The following is a 24,055-nucleotide window of genomic DNA, read 5'->3' as shown; positions in this document are numbered from 1 at the left end:
CAAGCGGGCTGGAGTATAAAAATAAACAGGTGTTGCTGCAACTGTACAAGGTACTGGTGAGACCACATTTATAATACTGTGTACATTTTTGCTCCCCTTATTTAAGGAAAGATATATTACCATTGGAGGCAGTACAGAGGGGGTTTACTAGGATGGAACCAGGTCTGTTGGGACTGCCATATGAGGAAAGATTAAACAGGTTGGGTCTGTACTCCTTGGAACTCAGAAGAATTAAAGGTGATATGATTGAAACATATTAGATTCTTGGGGGATTAGACAGGGCAAATGCTGGGATGATGTTTACTCATGGGAGAGTGTATGATCAGAGGACATAGTCGAAGAATAAGGGGGTGCTTATTTAAGATGATCTGATCAAGAATTTCTTTTGAGTGGTCTATCTTGAAATTCTTTGCCCCAGGAAGTTGTGGTGGCTGAGTCTTTGAACATTTCAAGGCTGAGATCAATAGATTTTTACTTAGTTGGGGAATTAAGGTTATGGAGATGAGGCAGGGAAGTGAACTTAGTGAGTGTTAGATCAGTCATGATCTTATTAAATGGCAGTTCAGGCTTGAAGGATTGAATGGCCTACTCCTGTTCCTATTTCCTGTGGTCTTGATGAAGATTAGAAGAGATGGAAATCGGAAGCAAAATTAATGAAATGTTACATTTGAGAATGAGAGTAGGAATCTGCACCAATTAGTCATCTGTGTACTGGGAAAAGAGATGAGGGAAGAAGGAAGTCTGAATAGAACTGGACAAAGATTCGATACATCCCACAAAAAAAGACAGATATAAGTCACACCCGTGCAGGTAGCCATAGCAACATGTTTATTTGGAGGAAGTGAGTAGAAATGAAGGAGAAGTGAGAACTGCCCAACATGACATCAGCTATCTCAATTTCTCTACTCTCTCCACTCACCTCACTCTAACCTATATTGCAGCAGTCCATTTGGTTCAATCCTAACATCATCATCAAACCTGCTGACAAATGTTCTGTTGTTGTCAGGCATACGGACTGTTACCTCTCAGAGACCAAACGGCATCTCTATGACACGTGTTACGAACTCTCCTGGATCATGACTCTGCCACTGAACATCAAACCTTTGTCTCCATGACTGTCACTGACCCCTATCTCCTCTGGGCATCTTCCCTCCATGGCCTCCAACCTTAGTTCCCCTGCCTTGAACAGCTAATTTCTATCTTCTTCCCAAAATCCACTAACAGAACAGGCTGATATACATATGGCTTCTGTCTGTCCCTGCCCCGCTGTATCAATTACTTCCTCTATCTACATCAGTGACTCTTCTAGTGCCCTCTGTCATTTTAAGTTTCCAATTTTCTAGCCTTCACTATCCCCCATTGCACCATAAATGTCCAATCTCTCTACATTTGCAACCTCCACCAAGAAGGACTGAGAGCTTCGCCCTTGAACGTAGGTCTGACCATAAGAAATAGTAGAAGGAGAAGGTTATTCCGTCCTTCATGGTTGATCTAACACTCACTAAGTCCACTTTCCTGCTTTTCTCTGTAACCAATCCCCACCTACCCATCAACACCATCTACCAGGTTGAATTTGTTCTCGCATTGGACAACTTCCCCTTCAACTCCTCTCATTTGCTTCAAATAAAAAGTGTTGCTGTGAGTATCTGCATTGGTCATAGCTATCCCTGCCTTTTTTGGCATATGCATTACATTATTTGTTCCAGCCCAACTCTGGGAGGACGCCTGCCCACACCTTTTTTTGATACTTTTATGACTGTATTAGTTCAGTTTTGTGCGCCCAGAACTGAAAAATGTCATTGACTTTGCTTCCAATTTCCGCCCTTTCTCACTTTCACATGGTTCATCAGGATGCTGAGCAGATCTGGGGTCTCAGCTATAGATTGCTAATGACTTGGGTGAAAAGGTTGAAATAATTAAATGATTTCAAGAAGGAAATTGATATATTTCTGATTTTAAAAATGGGTTAAAGGGATATGGGGGACAGGTGGGGGGATGGATTTAAAACCAGAAAGAGATCAGCCATGATCTGACTGAATGGCGGTGCAGGCTCGAAGAGCTGAATTGTCTACTTCTGCTCCTAATTCCTATGTTTCTACATGTTTTAAAAATATATATTTATTGAATTAGAAAATATAAACAGTAACAACAATATTAACAAAGAAGTAAACATATTGGGCGGGATTCTCCTTTCCGGGGACTAAGTCCCCATGCCGGCGGGAGAACCGGCGGCAACCACTCTGGCGTCAACAGCCCCCAAAAGCACGGAATTCTCCGCACTTCCGGGGGCTCGGTGGATGCCGGAGGGACTGTGCGAGTTTGCGCATGCGCCGAAGGGCCGATGTGATCTTGCGCATGCGCAGACCGGCCAGCGTATTCTGGCACATGCGCATGGGGTTGTCTTCTCCGCGCCGCCCATCATACTGTGGCTGCTGCCACCTCATCCCAGGCAACACTGGCTGCCTTGTGGCTCACCCTCTGGGACCCGCAGTGGAACTCATCTTCACCGTTGTCCAATGTGTTCTAGGTAATCCTTTGAACTGAATCAAACTCAGTCTGGAACAAGTGGAATTTGCCCTGTAGAGGGCTTCCCTCCAAGCCTCCTCGGTAAGCAAGAGGCCTACCTCCCCAACTCATTTCTCACATACTCTATTCAGATAGGAAGGATCTGAAGAAAGGATAAAGTTGTGTAGGTTTGAAATAGACCCCTGGTTCTGTTGAGTCAAGGACAGGAACTTCCCTAACAATGAAGAAGGTGGGGTCCAGGGGAAGGAAGAAAATAACTTGCGTGAGAAACCCCGAATTTGAAAGAAACAAAAAAGATTAGAGCCGGTCAGACTATCTGTCCATGGGTTTCAAGGCTGGAAAAACCGACAGCTAGAAATCAGTCTGCGAAGTGCACAAGATCACTAGTTCTCCAAGACCTGAACGATGTGTCCAAGCTCAAAGGCACGAAGAGGTGATTGTCGCAAATCAAGAAAAGCAAGAACAGTGAGATAAGGTTGAATTGCTGCCGGAACTGCCTCCAAATCCTGAGGGAGGAGTTCATCACAGGATTCTAGGAAAGACCTATAGGGGAGAAAGGCAACAGTAATTGTGGTGTGTAGGGAGGAGACTGTGGTGCAAGATCATGCCTACATTTTACTCCAATTCGATCCAGGGTCACTAAGCCACTGCAGGCTTTTCTATATGTTAGCAGCCCAATAATGAAACGGGAGATTTGGAAGGGCTAAACCTTTTGACCCTCTGCCTCTCTGAAGCAGAGCGCTGCAGACACTGGGACTTTTGTCTGCTCGGATAAAAGCTGAAATTAATTTGTTAATTGTAATACAAACTTGATACACTGAAATAAAAATAAGAATCTTGGGAGCACGTTCATCTTGATGGTTTGGATCCTGCCTGCGAGAGTCAAAGGAAGATTACCACACCTCGAAGTCTGCTTTAACCTTATCGATGAAGCTTGAATAGTCCAGTTTGTGGAGCAAAGCCCAGTTTTGGGCTACACGGATGCACAGGTATCTGAAATTAGAGGGCGATTTCCTGCTCTGTACCACACGTAGAAACATTTTGGATAAATCACACCCAATGTGTGCAGTTTTGATTTCCACATTTAAGAGAGGATATTCTTGCAGTAGAGGCAGAACTGTGAAGGTCCTTAGGATGAAGAGGTTGTCCTGTCCTGTGATGCGAGACTTGAGTAAATTGAGCTTATATTCTATGCAGTTAGGCAATCTCATTGAAACCTCCAAAATTCTGAAGGGGCTTGATAGCGTAGATGCTGAGAGAGTGATTCCGTTGGCCAGGGAATATAAAGCACAGGTATACAGTGCAAGGACAAAGAGCTGAGTTGAGGAGAAATTGCTTCACTGAAAAGGTTGTGAATCTTTGGAATTCTGTATCCCCAGAGAGTTGTGGATGCTCCTATCGTTGGATACATTTAAGGCTGGGATAAACATATTCTCTGCCTCTAAGGGAATTGAGGGATATGGGGAAAGGGTGGAAAAATGAAGTTGAACCCCAAGGTCAGCCATGATCTTATTGAATGGCGGCGGAACAAGCTCGATGGGCTGTACGATGGGCTGTATGGTCTACTCCTATTTCTTGCGTTCCCCCATTTGATTAAGGTATATAAGGTTGTTGAGGGGCCTGGTTAGAGTGGATAGGAAGGACCTATCTCCCTTTGAGGGCCAGTGACTAGAGAACAAGTGCTTGGTAGAAGGTTTAGAGGGGAGATGGGGAAAACTTTTTCACCCAGCGGGTGGTCCAATTCCAATCCTCTTCCCGCACCTAGTGGTGCATTAAGGCAGACTTTCATCTATTTCCATAGCTAGTTATTCATGACTTAGCAGAATCTCTCCTGCTCTTATCGCTAAACATTGGCTTGTTCTAAGGATATGCAGATTGACACTCAACCTATTTGGCGGCATAATGAACGCACTTTCTTGGCCATGAACTCTTGGGGTGGAACTTGAACCTCAATCTTCTGGCTCTGAGGCAGGGACACTACCCACTACACCACAAGACCTCCCAGTAGTTGGTCAGAACTCAAAGGATAGTAGAGGTAGAAAACCTCAACTCAAAAGCTCCAGGGCTGTGGATCAAGAGCTGGAAAATGGGAAGAGGTTGTGTGGTTTGTTTTCTGGCGCAGACACAATGGGCAGAGTGGCTGACTGCCTTCAGTGCCATCGACTTTGCTACATTTTCTATAAATCTGAAAACGAGGGATATAAAAGAGGGTGGGGGAATGGGAGTATTTGAATAGCTCCTTGGGAGAGCCAGCATAGACACGGTGGGCAGAATGGCTGCCTCTGTGCTGTAATGATTCTAAGATTATATGTTCTAACTTAGATTCCTCTCCTTTATTTCTCAGCCTGTTGTAGGGGTCCTTCCTTTTTGATTCCCTTGTTCCTCTTTATTTTTGCTGATATCTTTTTCATCCATGGGTGCTTAATGGACATGCATCTTTAAGTCAAGCAGCAGAGAAAAGAAAGAATGTAAGAAGTTGTAACATAGTATGTGGTGCTGCTAGATTTGGACAGCAAAACCCAGACTTTTCGGCATCTGAGAGTTGTGGTGCGACTTAATTCAACTGATTGGCGGACGGTCAATGAATTGTCCAAAAGGCCGTATTCTACCCGGTAACAGATGGTGATTGGGTCCTACTCAAATGGACTAATATTCAGAGAAAGGAGCTTAGCTTGAATCCGAGACACTCCAGAAAAAGAAACTTCCCCTCTCCCCCTTCCCCCCCCCCCCCTCTCTCTCTCTCTCTCTCTCTCTCTCTCTTCCTCTCTCACTTCCCTCTCTTTCTTTTTCCCTTTCCCCTCTCGCTCCCCCTCCTTTGCCCTCTCACTCTCGCTCCCCCTTTGCCCTCTCGCTCCCCCTTTGCCCTCTCGTTCCCCCTTTGCCCTCTCGCTCCCCCTTGCCCTGTCGCCGGAACGCAATTTACTTGTACTTCTTGCCATTTAGTATACTGTATCTACAACTGACAATGTGATCTCTGCTATATTATGGAGGTCAAGGGCAGTCTAGTTGACACGCTTTGTGGAACTCCTCCATTTATTATAGATTTGTGACCCCACGCTTCCTGTTGTTTTAGCTTTTTTTAAAATCTCGATTCCCTTGTGCCTTTTAACTTTCTGTAGTGTTTCAGTGAAGCTCGAGGTATAGCACCTCATCTTTTGACTGGGCATTTCACAGTCTACCGGACTCAGCATTGAGTTCATTTCTTTGCATGTTGTTTTTTTCCCTCTCATTTCTCTTATTTCCTTCACTTTAGCTTCAGATGGCAGCTATCCTGCCATTCACACATCCTGGAGACATATCTTTTGTTTCCTCACTTGTGCCATTGCCACTCCCTGTGCCTTTGCTTTTTGAAACCTTGTGTTATTTATTTCTCCACCCTATCACTGACCAGTCTCTTTTGATCTTCTTTACACCCTTCTCCATTTTACTTTCTCAAAACCTACTACATTTCTAACTTTTCCTAAATTCTGATGAAAGGTCAGACTTGAAATGTTAACTCCACTTCCTACTCTGCAGATGCTACCAGACTTGCTGAGAATTTCCAGAATTTTCTGATTTAATTTCAGATTTCCTGAATTTCTGCAGTATTTTGCTTTTGTATTTGTACTTTCAAGTATCTGCTTGAACACCTTTTATGTGCATGAATGTGGTGTACTTCAAACCATTTAGTTGAATGTTTGCTGCTAATTGCCACAAAAGCCTCACCACTTCCTGTAACTACTTGTCTTTACAGGGTGTTGAAACAGGATTTGTTCCAAGTGTTCAAGATTTTGACAAAAAGCTTGCTGAAGCTGATGCCTACTTGCAGATCTTGATTGAGCAACTGAAGGTAATGGACCTAATTTATTCTAAGTTTCAAAAGCTTGGGTGAGATGGCAAAACGTCCACTGTGAGGTTTCAAAACCTGGAACCCCAGAGCAGCGCTCTAGGTTTGTGGATTACCCTACTGTGTGCAAAACCAAATAAACAAATCGAATAAACTGAGGGACAAATAAATTAAAGAGACAGACCCTTTAAATGGAAACTGCCTTAAATAAAGATAAAATCATAAAAATCCCTGCAGTGCAGAAGGAAGCCATTTTGCCCATTGAGTCTGCATCGACCCCATCCCCCACCATATCCCTGTATCCCTACCTAACATTTGGACACTAAAGTGCAATTTAACTTGGCCAATCCATCTAACTTGCTGTTCTTTGGAGTGTGGGAGGAAACCAGAGCACCCCAAGGAAACCCACACAGACAAGGAGAGAACGTGCAGACTCCGCACAGGCAGTGACCCAAGGTCAGAATCAAACCCGGCTTTGTGGTGTGTGAGACAGCAGGGCTAACCACTGTGCCATCATGCCACCCCTGAAATGAAACTTAATATATCAAACCAAAACATGATTGAGGGTTGATATTGCACCTCATTCCCCTGGGCAGACACAGCACGCCTCGTCTGTGGTGTTGGACTCCCCCTGCTCCCTCTCCAGGGACTTGCAGCCGCAAATGTAGTTGCCATAGGGAGACAGATAGTCAGGTTGAATGACCCCATCGGTCGCCCCCTGCCTGGCCTGTTGATGGCAAGTTTGGCTAGGCCCTGGAGCAGATTTATGAGGAGGTCCTCCTCTTTCCCCATCAACCTCAGAATGCCAAGTCCACTGTAATACTATATATAAAACATAATTGCTTAAGTGTTATCATTTAGCCAACATGGACCAACCAGATTCCAAAACAAAAACTGGAAATCTGCCATAGGTATCCTGCTAATTTTGCTATACCTAGCCCCAGAGACAAATAAATGAGGTGTATACTATAAATTCAGCTTGTCCAAACTTTTTGCTCTGGGGACCATGTTTGCATATTCCTTTATCTTGAGGGCCAATGAGCAAATTTTGGACGATGAGGTTTGGCAAAACAAATTGAATTTCAGAAAAAGTTGAGGTTTTAAGGAAACAAACTATTGCTGAACAAATGTAAAGCAATGTCACAGCAATAAATTGTTGAGTTCAAACAGAATAAGCAATGAAAATTACCAGAATATTGAAGGGTCAGTGCGTGCGGGTGGATGTGTGCATGTGCATGTGTTAGTGTGTGGTGGCGAGAGTGAGTGAGAAAACTGAGACTGGGCAAAGGGCAGACTTGCACTCACCCCCCCCACCCACTCAGTCACTCTCTCTCTCTCTCTCTCTCTCTCTCTCTCTCTCTCTCTCTCTCTCTCACACACACATGCCCACTCAGTCACTGTCTCCTCCCCAGTCCCACCAGAATGACAAAACCTCAACCTCACTGGACCCAATGCAACTTTGCCCTCCCTGGCTCTAACCCTAACCCTCCCGGGGTCCCCAGCCCAATGTAGGTTAGCTTCCTGGACTGTGACCCTGCCATTGCTCAGGTCCAGCCCGCTGTTGCTTGACTCGTGGGCTGTGACCCCGACTTCTTTTTTGAGGACATTACCAGTGCAGTAGATAACGGGGAGCCAATGGATGTGGTATATCTGGATTTCCAGAAAGCCTTTGACAAGTTGCCACACAAAAGGTTGCTGCATAAGATAAAGATGCATGGCATTAAGGGTAAAGTAGTGGCATGGATAGAGGATTGGTTAATTAATAGAAAACAAAGAATGGGGATTAATGGGTGTTTCTCTGCTTGGCAATCAGTAGCTAGTGGTGTCCCTCGGGGATCAGCGTTGGGCCCACAATTGTTCACAATTTACACAGATGATTTGGAGTTGGGGACCAAGGGAAATGTGTCCAAGTTTGCAGATGACACTAAGATGAGTGGTAAAGCAAAAAGTGCAGAGGATACTGGAAGTCTGCAGAGGGATTTGGATATGTTAAGTCCTAAATCTACTTCCCCTTATTTTGAGGACATGCCCCCTAGTTCTGCTTTCACCCGTCAGTGGAAACAACCTGCCCGCATCTATCCTATCTAGGGTCTGACAGATGGAATACAATGTTGACAAATGTGAGGTTAACCATTTTGGTAGGAATATCAGCAAACGGGATTATTATTTAAATGATAAAATATTAAAGCATGCTGCTGTGCAGAGATACCTGGGTGCGCTAGTGCATGAGTCACAGAAAGTCGGTTTATAGGTGCAACAGGTGATTAAGAAGGCGAATGGAATTTTGTCCTTCATTGCTAGAGGGGTGGAGTTTAAGACTAGGGAGGTTATGCTGCAATTGTATAAGGTGTTAGTGAGGCCACACCTGGAGTATTGTGTTCAGTTTTGGTCTCCTTACTTGAGAAAGGAAGCACTGGCACTGGAGGTTGTGCAGAGGAGATTCACTAGGTTAATCCCAGAGCTGAAGGGGTTGGATTACGAGGAGAGGTTGAGTAGACTGGGACTGTACTCGTTGGAATTTAGAAGGATGAGGGGGGATCTTATAGAAACATTAAAAATTATGAAGGGAATAGATAGGATAGATGCGGGCAGGTTGTTTCCACTGACAGGTGAAAGCAGAACTAAGGGGCATGTCCTCAAAATAAGGGGAAGTAGATTTAGGACTGAGTTTAGGAGGAACATCTTCACCCAAAGGGTTGTGAATCTATGGAATTCCTTGCCCAGTGAAGCAGTTGAGGCTCCTTCATTCAATGTTTTTAAGGTAAAGGTAGATAGTTTTTTGAAGAATAAAGGGATTAAGGGTTATGGTGTTCGGGCTGGAAAGTGGAGTTGAGTCCACAAAAGATCAGCCATGATCTCATTGAATGGTGGAGCAGGCTCGAGGGGCCAGATGGCCTACTCCTGCTCCTAGTTCTTATGTTCTTATGTTCTCTAGCCCACTGGACTTCAGCATACTGTTTGCTCCTCAACCAATCAGCGATTACTTTACTCCCTCATTTGTTGCTGGTAGGACTCACTTTTCCCTATCAACTTTAGTTACTCCTCTGCCCCTGCCCTCTGCTCCAACCTTGGGTGCAATCCTCCGGCCACGCTGCATCGGAAAAGCAGCTCACTGTGGTGCACTGTGGCCGGTGAAAGTCGGGAGATGCCGTTCCTGGGATCTACCCAACTCACCATGCCTCGCGAGATTCAACGCAATATCGCGAGGCATTGCAAGGGGAATTCTGCCCACAATGAGCAGGAGTGGTTTTTGGCAATTCTGCTTATTACAGCGAGGTAATACACCTTACACTAATGTGCAGATTCCCAAGGTACCTGGGGCTTTGGGACTCAATCCTTTCGCTTTGGGGACCTCTGGCGAATGCCATTTGGTACTGGTCCCCATAAACGGGGACCAGATGGAACAGCACTAGTGGGGGTCTCCATGGGGATCGGAGGCCCCCAGCTGCATGCCCTTTGGGCAGGCTGATTCCCTGGCACTGCTGGTGCTAACTGTGTACCCTGGTCGTGCCAGCCGGCCTATCAGCAGCACATGTGGGAGAGAAACATCCTGTTATTGGAGGAGCAGCTTCAAGTGGAATATGGCATTGAAACTCAATTAATTGACAGGAAGTCTGAAACTTGCTTACAGGAAGGTGGGGCAAGCACGTTAGAGGGGCGTTGTGGGCCGCATCTGACCCTCAGGCTGTATCTTGGACAGGCCTGTCTTAAAACATCTTACCCAACAGTTCTGGAAATCCCATGACTGTAGCCACCTAGCCCCACTAGATGCCTGCATCTTTCCTCTATTCAAAGAACAAATTACAATACAGCACAGGAACAGGCCCTTCAGCCCTCTAAGTCTGTACCTGTCATGATACCACTCTTGGCAGAAACCCTCAGCACCTCCTGATGCCGTGTCCCTCTATACCCATCCGTATCCATGTATCTGTCGAGATGCCTTTTGAATGCTGTTAATGTATCTGCTTTCACAACCTTCCCTGGCAACACGTTCCTGGAACTCTCCAACCTCTGCAAAAAAAAACCTGCCTCGCACATCTCTTCTAAACTTTGTCCCATGAATCTTACCTGGTGACTGACCCCTCCACCCTGGGAAAGAGCACCTGCTAATCAACTCTATCCATGCCCCTCATAATCTTGTGGACCTCTACCAGGTCACCCCGTCGTTCTAATGAAAACAGTCCCAGTTTATTCAGCCTCTCCGCATAGCTAACACCTTCCAGACCAGGCAGCAAATTGGTAAACCTCCTCTGCATCCTCTCCAAAGCCTCCGCATCCTTCTGGTTGTACACAATATTCCAAGTGCAGCCGTATCAAAGTTCTGAACAACTGTAGCATGACTTGCCAGTTTTTATACTCGATGCCTCATCCAATTAAGGCAAGTATTCCATAATCTTTCTTGACTACCTTGTCCACTGTGTTGCCACTTTCAAAGATCTGTGGACCTGCACGCCCAGATCTCTCTGACTTTCTATGTTCCTAAGAGCTTTGCCATTTGCGGTGTATTTCCCTTCTATGTTAGACCTACCAAAATGCATTATCCCACATTTGTCTGGATTAAACTCCATTTGCCATTTCTCTGCCCAAGTCTCCAACCTATCTATGTCCTGCTGTATCCTCTGTCAATCCTCAACACTATCTGCCACTCCACCAATCTTGGTGTCACCTGCAAACTTACTAATCAGACCAGCTACATTTTCCTTTTTCCTCCAAATGATTTGTCTATACTACAAACAACAGAGGCCCAAGCACCGATCCCTGTGGAACACCATTAGTCACAACCTTCCATTCAGAAAAACACATTTCTACTGCTATCCTTTGCCTTCTCTGACGGAACCAGTTCTGTATCCATCTTGCCACCTTGTCTCTGATCCCATGTGACTTAACCTTTTTTTTAAATAAATTTGGAGTACCCAATTATTTATTTTTTCCAATTAAGGGGCAATTTAATGTGGCCAATCCACCTAACCTGTACATCTTTCGGTTGTGGAAGTGAAACCCACGCAGACACTGTAAGAATGTGCAAACTTCACACGGATGGTGACCCAGGGCCGGGATTTGGACCCAGGTTCTCAGCGCCACAGTCTCAGTGCTAACCACTGCACCATGTATCATCCCGACTTTACCTTTTGTATCAATCTGCCATGAGGCACCTTGTCAAAGGCTTTACTAAAGTTCATGTAAACAACATCCACCGCCCTCCCCATATCAATCATCCTTGTCACCTCCTCAAAAAAACTCAATCGAGTTAGTGAGGCATGAACTCCCCTTCACAAAATCATGTTTTCTATCGCTATGTGAGTCCATTTGCTTCCAAATGGGTATAAATCCTGGCCCTGAGAATTCGCTCCAGTAATTTACCTACTACCAATGTGAGGCTCACTGGTTTATAGTTTCCAGAATCATCCCTGCTAGCTTTCTCAAACAGCGGTATCACATTAGCTATTCTCCAATCCTCTGGGATCTCACGTGTAGCCAATGAGGATACAAGGATGTCAGTCACGGCCCCAGGAATTTCCTCCCTTGCTTCTCTCAGTATTCTGGGGTAAATCCCATCCAGTACAGGAGACTTATCTACCTTAATATCTTTTAAAACACCCAATACCTCCTCCTTTTCTATGTCAACATGACCCAGACTGTCCACATGCCCTATCCAATAATCATCGTCCACAAAGTCCTTTCCTTCGATAAACACTGATGCAAAGTACTCATTTTAATACTAATTTCCTCTGGCTCAACACACAGATCTCCCCCCCCCCCCCCCCCCCCCCCACCACACACAGATTCTCTCCCCCCCCCCCTATACTCCTCAAGGGTTTCAACTGTCCCCACCCTTCTAGACTGTACAACCGACTTATTTTTCTTTTTGATGAGGTTCACAATATCCCTCGTTATTCAAGGCTTCCTAAACTTCCCATACTTGTCCTTGGTTCTCTCAGGAACGTGACTTTCCTGAATCTTAATCAACTGTCGCTTGAAAGACTCCCACATGGCCGATGTTGATTTACCTTCCAACAGCCGCACCCAATCCAAATTCTTCAATTCCTGTCTAATGTTATCGTGATTTGTCTTTCTCCAGTTTAGCATCTTTAACGCGCGAGTTACCTTCATCTCTATCCAAAAGTACCCCAAAACCTACAGAATTGTGGTCACCACTCCCAAAATGTTCACCTACTGAAATCTCAACCACCTGTCCAGGCTCATTCCCCAATACCAGGTCCAGTACTGCCCCTTTCCTAATTGAACTATCAGGACGACTTCCTGGATACTCCTTACAAACTCTGCCCCATCCAAGCCCCCAGCACTAAGTGAGTCCCAATCAATATAGGGGAAATAAAAATTCCCTACCAAAACAACCTGGTTTCTTTGCACCTATCCAAAATCTCTCTACCTATCTGCACTTTTATCTCTCGCTGGCAGTTGGGGGGGCCTGTAATAACCCCCAACATTGTGATTGATTGACCCCTTCCTGTTCCTGAGCTCTACCCAGATTGCCATTCTCCTTGGCCAGTAATGCTACTCCCCCATCCCTTTTACATCCCCCTCTATCTTTCCTGAAGCATCTATATCCTCCAATGTTCAGCTGCCAATCCTGCCCTTCCTTTAACCATGTTTCTGTGATAGCCACAACATCATGCTATACTTCTGGTGCTGAAATAAAGACACTTCAAACCACTGCGTTTGAACAGACAGGGTGATGTTGTTCTCTTATTTTTATTCTCTATTTCCGCTTCAGTTATTACACCTTCTAAGCTAACGCTCTGGTTCCTACCTACCCCACCACACCCCTGCCATACTAGTTTAAATCCTCCCAAGTGACTCTAGCAAACCTCCCAGCCAGGGTATTGGTGCCCCCCCAGTTTAAATGCAGCCTGTCCTTGTACAGGTCACACCTGCCCCGGAAGAGATCCCAGTGGTCCATACATCTGAAACCCTCCCTCCTACACCACCAGTTTAGCCACGTATTTAGCTGCACTATCCTCCTATTTCTAGCCTCACTGGCATGTGGCACAGGGAGTAATCCTGAGATTCGAACTCTAGAGGACAGAACCTGAGGTGAAAGGGTTATTAACGAGTACGTGTTGCTTGACAATACAGTTGACTACTCCTTCCATCACTTTGCTGATGATTTGTGAGTAGGCTGATGGAACAGGAATTGGCTGGACTTAATTTTGTGCAGTAACAGTCTAATGGTTGAATGCATAAAATTCATTAAGCTGTTGCGAACAATGTAATTTTTGAATATTAAGGTTTATTTAAACCCTTATTTTAGACATCAAAATACGTACCCAGTTGAGTATCCAGTGTTGGTTCAATTAAAAAAAATAATAATAATTTTTTAAAAATTCTCCTTTTTCACATTTTCTCCCAAATTTACACCCAACAATAAATGATAATCAGTAACAAATAATATGTCAATCCCCATATCAATAACAACTATCCAATTCTTGAAAGTGCATAATGAATAATGCCCTTGAATTGTAGAATCCCCCCATCCTTCCCCTCCGTGCAAATTTGACCTTTTCAAGTGTCAGGAATTCCAGCAGGTTCCCCCGCCACCCCAGGGCACAGGAACCTCTCCACCCTAACAGGATCCGCTTTCGGGTGATCAACGAGGTGAAGGCTACAACATCTGCCTCCGCGCCCGTTTCCAACCCCGGCTGGTCTGACACCCCGAATGTGGCCTCCCGAGGGCCCGGGTCCAGTTTCACATGCACCGCTTTAGAGATTACCCTGAAAACCTCCTTCCAGTAATCCTCCAGCTTTGGACAGGATCAAAACATATGAAGGTGTTTGCGGGGCCCTCCCCCCACAACGTTCACATACATCTTCTACCCCCTCAAAGAGCCGGCTCATCCTTGCCCTTGTAAGGTAAGCCACCTTCAGCTGTATGAACCCCAACCTCGCATACGAGGTGGAAGCGTTCACCTTCCGGAGCACCTCGTACCAGAACCCCTTCACCATACCCTCTCCCAACTCTTCCTCCCACTTTGCCTTGATCCCATCTAGCGGCGCCTTCTCCTCCAAAATAGCCCCGTAAACCGCCAATACTAACCCCTTCTCCAGTCCCCCTGTCGTCAGCACCTCCTCCAGCAATGTGGAAGCCGGCTCTACTGGGAAGCTCTGTATCTCCTTTCTGGCAAAATCTCGGAACATGCATGTATCTAAATATTTTCCCCTGCTCCAGCCCATACTTCGCTCCCAGCTCCTCAATCCTGCAAAACGATCCCCAAGAAACAATTTTTTAAATGTCCTAATTCCTTTCTCCTCCCATCTCCGAAAATTTCCATCCCACTTCCCTGGCTCAAATCTATGGTTCCCCCGAATCGGCATTTCCCTTGACCCTGCCCCCAACCTGAAGTGCTGTCGAAACTGCCTTCAAATCCTCAACAAAGCTATTACTACTAGACTCCCGAGTATCTCCCAGGGGCTGTCGGTGTTGGCTCAATTATATTAGATTATTCATACAGAAGGCCAACCATTGTTGTCTTTCCCGAATACTCTGGAAAAGGTTTGGATGAACTGCCTTCATAAAACCACTGAAATGTATGTGGGCTGTTATTTACTGTGGCAGTTTTAATACAACTGAGTGACTTGCAACACCAATTCAGAGTGCAGTTAATAGTCAACCACATTGGTTTAGCCCAAATATGACCCCAAATCTATAGCAGAAAGTGATTGGGCCCATTAAATTGTGCAATGTGTACATGCCGTAGAGGCATATTGGACCAAACCAGATAAGGAAGGCAGATTTATTTCCCAATTTGGATTTTTACTGATAATCCTGTAGTTTTGAGGACAGTGTTACTCATGCAAGCTTTCTTAGATCTGTTTAATTAACATAACCTAAATTCCTCTGTTATAATAATGGGATTGGAACTTTCATCTTCGGATTATTAGCCCAGGCTTCTGGATTACAAATAGCGAAAAAAGATGACACTGTACCCATAAAAACAATCGAAGCATTTTTAGTGATTTTCTGTGATCTGAATGGCCAGATTTTCTCAATCTAGTAAAGCAATTGATGTCCATATGTAACAAGAACTAGACAATGTTCAGTCTTGGCCTGATCTGTGGTACACATGTTTTTTGCCAGGCAATGACCATCTCTGACAAGAGAGAATCTAACTAGATCCCCTTTATAATCAATAAGATTACCATAATTGAAATTCTCTCTGTTAACAATTTGGAGATATCATTAAGCAGATGCTGAACTGGACCACCCATTTAAGCATTGTGGCTACAGAGGTGCGTCAGAGGCTAGGAATTCTGCAGTGAGTAGAATTCGCCTCCTGGCTCCCCAAAGCTTGTCAACCATCTACAAGGCACAACTTAGGAGTGCAAAGGAATACACTCAACTTGCCTGAATGAGTGCAGCCCAAGAACACTCGAAGTGCAAAACCATGCAGGACAAATCAGCCCGCTTGATAGCATTCCATCTACCATGTTAAACTTTCGCCTCCTGAACCACACAAGCACAGTGGCAACAGTGTGTACCATCTACAAGATGTCTGCAACAACACTTTTAAGAGTACCCAATTATTTTTTTCCAATTAAGGGGCAATTTAGTGTGGCCAATCCATCTAACTTGCACACCTTTGGGTGAAACCTACGCAGACAATCGAGACTGTCCAAACTCCAGACAGACAATGACCCAGGGCCAGGATTGAACCTGGGTCCTCAGCGCCATAGGCAGCAGTGCTAATCACTGCACCACCGTGCCACCCCTCAGCAGCAACTCACCAGATTCCTTCAAAAGTACTGCTATCTAGAAGGGCAACGGCATGAAATGCATGGGAACACCATGCACGTTTCCCTACAAGCAACATACCATCCTGATTTTTAACTATATCTCCATTCCTCTCTGTCGTGAATAAAAATCCTGGGACCCATTTTCCCTGGGACCCTGCTATGCTGACTATATTTAATCAAACTATGTTTTTCTTTTTTTTTGAAAAACATTTTTATTAAGGCATTTATAATTTTCTAATAATAACAGTAAACAGTACAAATACAAATTAAACATAGTGCAATGACCGCCTCCTTCCCTCACAAGTCCCACCTCCTCTAAACAATAATCTAACCCCCATCCTTGTTTTTAACACCATGGACATGTCCTCTGTAAAACCGTGCCAAAATCCACTAAGCTACAGAGATGCCCAAAACAAATGGACATGGTATGCTGGCCCTCCAGCACATCTCGCACACCTGTCCTCTATCCCAAAAAACTTGCTCATCCGGGCCACCATCATGTGTGCCCGGTGGACAACCTTGATGAGGACGTGTTGACTCTGCTTAACGCATCAGCTCAAATACCTGCCTCTATTCTCTCTCTCGCTCTCTCTCGCTCTCTCTCGCTCTCTCTCGCTCTCTCTCTCTCTTCTCTCCCCCCCCCCCCCCCCCCCCGAGTTCTTTATAAATATCTGAAATCTTCTCCTCTCCCACCCCATTCTGGAAACGACCCTGTCCTGTATCCCCTGTGGCGGTGGGAGTGGAAAGGTCGAAACCTGCCTTTGCAAGAAATCCCGTACCTGCAGATATCTGAATCCATTTCCTGCTGGCAGTTCAAATTTCTCCTCTATATCCTTCAAACAGAGGAAGCTCCCCTCTATAAATAGATCCCCCATCCTCTCAAACCCTGCTCTCTGCCATCTCCGAAATCCCCCATCCAGCCTTCCCCGTACAAACCAATGGTTACTGCAAATTGGGGCCCAGACCGATGCTCCCTCCACTCTCATATGCTTCCTTCACTGCCCTCAGACTCTCGGGGCCGCAACTACTACCGGGCTTATGGAGTACCGGGCTGGCGAGAATGGCAGAGGGGCCGTTACCAATGCCCCCAAACTTGTGTCCTGGCACGATGCCACCTCTACACCCCCCCCCCCCCCCCCCCCCCCCCCCCCCACCAAACTACCCACTTCCTATATTTGCCGCCCATTTGTGGATTCCTATATTTGTGGAGTTTGCACATTCACCCCGTGTCTATGTGGGTTTCACCCCCATAACCCAAAGATGTGCAGGTTAGGTGGATTGGCCCACTAAATTGCCCCTTAATTGGAAAAAAATAATTGGGCACTCTAAATTTATTTTAAAAAATAATGGAAAAAGCACAAAGTTTGACAACATGAAGCAAGGTTTTATAAACTTTTAGATGCAAAGTTTTTTTAATATGTCAATCCAGATACAATTTAAAGGCTAAATTATCAAAAGTGTTATGCCATATAATCAGTTTTATTTTATTGAAACTATTGTTGATGACTGTACATTGTGAAGAAATATCTTCGTACATGTGGTTCTAAACAGACTGAGCATTAGGGTCTGGTCTGTGCTGAGTTTGCTCGAACAGAGAAAAGAAGGATGTTTATTAGGTCTCAGTGTATCTGCTCTGTAGAGGAGAATGCACAGTGTATTTCTGTTAGAATTGCTCATATACTTTTTTCATACTTTTAGTTATTTGATGAAAAAGTCAAAACTTGTAACGATGATGAACAGAGAAGGGTAAGTGCCTATGTTCTTCAATGTTATTTTTTATATTTGTTATAAAAAATGTTGTATTTTAATTAAATGAATGATTTGCACATCAGCAATATTTGAAATGTTTAATTTTTAGTAGAAATAAAATCCAAAAATAGATAATGATTTCCAGCTTATTCAACTTAATTTGATTCATTAGTGAGAAATGAAAAGAATTCATGCAGAACAAAGGGATAATAAATGTATTTGGGAACTTTTGTGGACAAAAACAAGTGGGAAAATGCTGTTGTTTTAAAACATCTTTTTAAGAAATGTACTTCCTTAAAACAAAATAATGCAAATGAATTTGGGTTATTTGGTGCCCCTGGATGTAAGTTGAAACTCTAAATTTTCATTCTCTCTGCACATAACTGACATAATTAATTTCCATAATTCTTCCAACCTAATTTATTTGGCAGTTTTCACTTCTTCTATAAATTTGTTTGGTTGACTACATTCTTTTAAAAGAAATAAATTTAGAGTACCCAACTTATTTTTCCAATTACGAGCAATTTTAACCTAGCCAATCCATTTAGCCTGCACATCTTTGGGTTGTGGGGGTGAAACCCAGGCGAACACGAAGAGAATGTGCTAACTCCACACGGACAGTGACCCAGAGCCGGGATCTAACCTGGGAGCTCAGCACCGTGAGGCAGCAGTGCTAACCACTGCGCCACCATGTTGCCCTGGTTGACTACATTCTTGATTATGGTTCCAAAGATTCCGCGCCTCATACAATCCTCAAGTGTTAATTTGACAGTGATGGTCAGTGTCTTTTTTGAGCAGCCAAACCCATCCATGAGAAATAGGAACAGGAGTAAGCCATTCGGCCCCTCAAGCCTTCTCTGCCATTCAATCGGATCCAATGTTCATTACATCCACTTTCCTGCCCTTTCCCCGTAACCCTTGATTCCCTTACTGATCAAGAATCCATCTGTCTCAGCCTTAAATATACACAAAAATTGTGCCCCTGCAGCTCTCTGTGGCAAGGAGTTCCAAAGACTCTCAACTCTGAGAGAAATAATTCCTCCTCATCTCCGTCTTAAACTGACACCCCTTTATTCTGACACTATACCCTCTGGTCCTAGACGCTCCCATGAGGGAAAACATCCTCTCAGCATTTACCCTGTGCTCCTTAAAAATCCTGTATGTTTCTATGAGATCACCTCTCGTGCTTCTAAATTCCAATGAGTAGAGCCCCAACCTATTTAAACTTTGCTTATAAGACAATCCTGCCATATTGGGGACCATCTTAAGTGAACCTCCTCTGAACTGCCTCCAATGAAATAATATCTTCCCTTAAATAAGGGGACCAAAACTGCTCTCCATACTCCAGATGTGCTCTAACCAGTGTCTTGTGTAGTTGCAGCAAGACTTCCCTATTCTTATACAGTACTCCAATCCCCTGGAAATAAGGACCAACATTCCATTATCCTCCCTGATTACCTGCTGCACCTGTGTGCTAGCTTTATGTATTTCATACACAAGGTACCCCCAAGGCCCTTTGTGTTGCAGCTTTCTGCAGTTTTTCTCCATTTAAATAATACTCTGTTCTCTTGTTCTCCCTTCCAAAATGAACAACTTCACATTTTCCAACATTATAGTCCATTTGCCAACTTTTTGCCCACTTACTAACCTATCCATATCTCTTTGCAAAATGTTTGTATCCCTCTCACAACTTGCCTTTCCACCTATTTTTGCATCACCTGCAAATCTGGCTACAGTATATTCGCTTCCTTCCTCCCAAGTCATCAATATAAATTGTAAATCATTGCTGTCCCAGCACCCATCCTCGTGGAGCTCCACAGGTTACAGGTCGCTAGCCTAAAAAAGAAAACCTTATCCTCTCTCGTTGTTTCCTGCCCATTAGCCAGTTCTCTAATAATCTTTATCAGTGTCACAAGTAGGCTCACATTAACACTGCAATTAAGTTACTGTGAAAATCCTCTATTCGCCACACTCTGGAACCTGTTCGGGTACACTGAGGGAGAATTCAGAATATCCAATTAACCTAACAAACGCGTCATTTGGGAATTGTGGGAGGAAACCGGTGCACCCGGAGGAAATCCACGCAGACACTGGGAGAACATGCAGACTCGGCACAGTGACCAAAGCTGTGCATCGAACCCAGGTCCCTTGCACTGTGCAGCAACTGTGCTAACCATGACACACTAACTAACACAGCTCCTTGCTCAGACTGTGATCCTGTGTCAAGACGCAATAACACAGCTCTGTGCTCTCTATCCATGTCAGTGTATTGTCTCCAACACCATGGGCTCTTATCTTATGACTTAACCTTTTGTGAGGTACCTTGATGAACGCTTTCTGGAATTCCACGTACCCTAATGATTCACTAAAGCAGAAAGCTTGTTAGAATTATTGGCTGATTTTCACTCCTTATTCCAAGGATGCTGAAGGTAGGTATGGTATCCATAGCATTTCTCTAGCTGAGACTAACTAACTGAGCACAACTCGGAATTGGAATGGCAGGAAGGAGGAGCTAAATGGATGCAGATTAGACCATCACTGCCTCATGATGAGATCTCATAAGGCAGCAAGAACTGGAATGAGGAGCAGCAACAGTGAACGCAAGATTTATTGAGCCGCAAGACAGAAACTAGGCTTATTATCTAAATATTTTATACATCCATGAAACACGAGCGTAGCTAGGTACTTTTCTTTTTTTTTATAAATGTTTTTTATTGAGTTTTCATATTTTATATATCACAAATTACAAATTATTAGAGAGAAAAAAAAAAGAAAACACAAAAATTTAACATGAATATTTACAGGTAAGCATCTTCATAACAACAATTATGGCCGCCCCCTTTAGCCAGCATACATATTTTACATTCCCCAATATGGCCGAGGCACATGTTTATAGGCATTTATTTATAGTTTGGTTTTGGGCCTTGGCTTGCCAGCAAACCCCCATAACGAGCCCGTAACCCCCTCCCCCGATTCCCGTCCATTTTCCCCTGATTCTTGGCCACCCGACTATTCTTCTTCTTGTACGTTGGCCACAAACAGGTCCCGGAACAGTTGCATGAATGGCTCCCACGTTCTGTGGAAGCCGTCGTCCGACCCTCGGATGCCGAATTTGATTTTCTCCATTTGGAGAGATTCTGAGAGGTCGGACAGCCAGTCTGCAGCTCTGGGCGGTGCTGCTGACCGCCAGCCAAACAGGATTCTACGGCGGGCGATCAGGGAGGCAAAGGCAAGGGCGTCCGCCCTCCTCCCCAGGAATAGATCTGGCTGGTCTGAAACCCCGAAGTAGGTACTTTTCTTAACACTCTTATGATTGCTTCTTTGAGGCAGATTGCTGATCAGACTTTCCTGTGGCTTGGAATGATGTTGGTAGCCATTCTCGGGCTGCCAGGCCGTATGTTACGCCTCTATTGTCAAAACTCCTGAAGGCACTAGTCACTGGCAGTGGGGCCAAGGAGCTGCTGTTGATATCAAGAGCACCTAGAGAGGAGCCTTCAAAAGCAGAACCCACCCACTTTTTCTCCCTTGCACGCACATCCCTGCTAACCTAAAATGGTCAAGGACATGTGAGTGGCACAGTGGGTCGCACTGTTGCTTCACAACTCCAGGGTCCCAGATTCAATTCCTGGCATGGGTCACTGTTTGTGTGGTGTCTGCACATTCTCCCTGTGTCTGCGTAGGTTTCCTCCAGATGCTCCGGTTTCCTCCCCCCCCAAGTCCCAAAAGACGTGCTGTTAGGGGAATTAGGTAGTCTGAATTCTCCCTCTGTGTACCCGAACAGGCGCCGGAGTGTGGTGACTAGGGCCTTTTCACAGTAACTCCATTGCAGTGTTGATGTCAGCCTACTTGTGACAATAAAGATTATGATTACTATATTGGAGAATCCAGGCACCTCTTTCCCTCTTCCTGGCCACTGCTGCATTGGCTTTATGGACAAACGATGGCATGCAGCTTTGCAAGTATCTGTGAGATCCACTGAGTGTCCTGCTGGATTAGGCTCTCCATAGAGGTAGACCATCTCTCCATGAAGAAAACTGCACACACTCCAGAGATATGGCTGTACTCGTAGCCTGGATGGACTCATCCGTCGTCTGTGAGTAGGATTGCATTCTTCTGGAAATTCTGCTAAATATTCCTTCACTTCATACCTCAGCTGCATCAGTTGTGTGTTGTTAACAACTCCTAAGGCAAATCATCAGTCATTGCTTCTTAGAGCACAGCCCATCATGTCTGCACTGACCATCAAGCACCTGTCCTAATCCCATTTTCCAGATTTATATGCTGTGATGTATCAAGTGCTCATCTCAATGTTTCTTAAATGTTTTGAGGGTTCCCCCATATTCCAAGCAGTGAGTTCCAGATTCCCACCACCCTCTTGTTTTATTAAAAATTTAGAGTGACCAACTCTTTTTTTTTCAAATTAAGGGGCAATTTAGCATGGCCAATCCACCTAACCTGCAAATGTTTGGGTTGTGAGGGTGAGACCCACACAGACATGGGGAGAATGTGCAAACTCCACACGGACAGCGACCCGTGGCCAGGACCCCACCACCCTCTGAGTGAAAATGGCTGTCCTCTAATTCCCTTTAAATCTCCTGCCCATTTGCTTAAATCAATGCCCACTGGTTATTGAACCTCTGATAAAGCCCAGGCCCTCCCCAATGGAACCAGGGATTTAGATAGGGTCCAAAACACAATTCGGGTCCCCTCCTAAAATTAGGAAGGGAAGCCCACAGGTGTTAAAGAAATTTGTAACATCCCAGTTGGGGGCATAAATGCTGACCATAACAACTGGGGTGCTCAGCAGGGAACCACAAACAATAACGTATCAACCATTGAAGTCGGCTATAATCTTGGAGGAAGAAAACTGAACTCATTTGTTAATTAAAATCACTGTACCCCTGGCCCTGCCATCAAAACCAGAATGATAAACCTACCTCACCCACCCCTTTCACAGCCTGATCTGATCCCTGACCCTCAAGTGGGCAGCCTGCACTAGTCCTTGACCCTCAAGGTAAAGCAAAATAAATCCACCCAAGATGGCCGCCAAACCAAGGACTGGCCAAAGGAAAAACAACAGATGGCGTCAGCAAATTAGCCCCCGCCCCCAGCAATGCCATCACCATTGAATGTGCCCACCCCTTAAAGCAAGCAAGAGCAAGCCAAACAATCCCCCTCCACAAATAGAATAGAACGAAAAGCTACATTTTAACAAAAACAAAACAAAAACTCTAAGCTCGGTTTTTAAAATAGATTTAGAATACCCAATTAATCTTTTCCAATTATAGGTGTAATTTAGCGTGGCCAATCCACCTACCCTGCACATCTTTGGGTTATGGGGGTGAAATCCACGCAAACATGGGGAGAATGTGCAAATTCCATACGGACAGTGACCCAGAGCCGGGATCAAACCTGGGACCTTAGCTCCATGAGGCATTCAAGCTCGTTTTCTTTTTAAAAAAAAACCCACTCCAATGAGCTGCAACAAACCCTCTGAAATCATTCCCATTAACTAACTAACTCCTGAGTCAGCAGGGAGACTCCCACTGGAGAAAAGGAAAAATAAATAGAATAAAAGACTACCAAAACGTCATTTAATTTACACGCCCCAACAACGACTAAATATCGGCCAAACAACTTTTCTTTTCTTTCTTTTTCAAAAATGTAAAGGAAAGCATATATTAATATAAAGAACAAGTTTAAAAAAAAAAACAAGAGCAATCAATACAGACAATACAACATACCCTGACATTATACCTCATCCAACTTATGCTTTTTAACAAACACGTCCCGCACTTCATGGTGCGAGTGGTCACACATTTGGTGGCTCCCGCTTGTGGCGGTTTGATCGGACCGTTCCCCGGTTAATGGGTGGATGTGAGGAGGCAAAAAGGTGTAGGAGAGTAAGTGGAAGAGCTTGATCCACTGGTGTATGGACATGAGGGCCAGAAGCGGTCGCAAAAGGGGGGATCAGACTGTACGAGTTGGAGCGGTGCCTGCGACGGACATGGAGATGGCGGAGGGGCAGGGAGTGGTCCTGCCAGCTTGCTGGTCAACCGAGCAGCTGGTGGGCTTCCTGAACGAGAAATTCACCCAGCAACGCAAGGAGAACGCCTGGCCCGGGCGGTGGATTCGATTAAGGCGGTGGTTGACCACGTGGAGACGAAGCTGGCGGCGCAGGTTCAGAAGATGGAGGAGGAG

General features: G+C 44.9%; 1 protein-coding gene across 5 annotated transcripts in view; it reads left to right on the top strand.

The window, feature by feature from the left end:
- osbpl9 (oxysterol binding protein-like 9) overlaps nucleotides 1-24,055 on the top strand; it is a 291,865-nt gene that overhangs the window by 181,163 nt on the left and 86,647 nt on the right. For all 5 annotated transcript variants that reach the window (XM_038794259.1, XM_038794260.1, XM_038794261.1 and 2 more), the window contains 2 exons: nucleotides 6,260-6,355; nucleotides 17,804-17,851. In XM_038794259.1, the coding sequence (XP_038650187.1) occupies nucleotides 6,260-6,355; nucleotides 17,804-17,851 (144 nt within the window). The remainder of the gene's footprint in view (nucleotides 1-6,259; nucleotides 6,356-17,803; nucleotides 17,852-24,055) is intronic.

This window comes from Scyliorhinus canicula, chromosome 4, assembly GCF_902713615.1.
Source record: "Scyliorhinus canicula chromosome 4, sScyCan1.1, whole genome shotgun sequence".
NCBI classification, from domain to species: domain Eukaryota; kingdom Metazoa; phylum Chordata; class Chondrichthyes; order Carcharhiniformes; family Scyliorhinidae; genus Scyliorhinus; species Scyliorhinus canicula.
The sequence above is the reverse complement of the archived record's forward strand: the minus strand, read 5'-3'. Positions and strand labels throughout refer to the sequence as shown.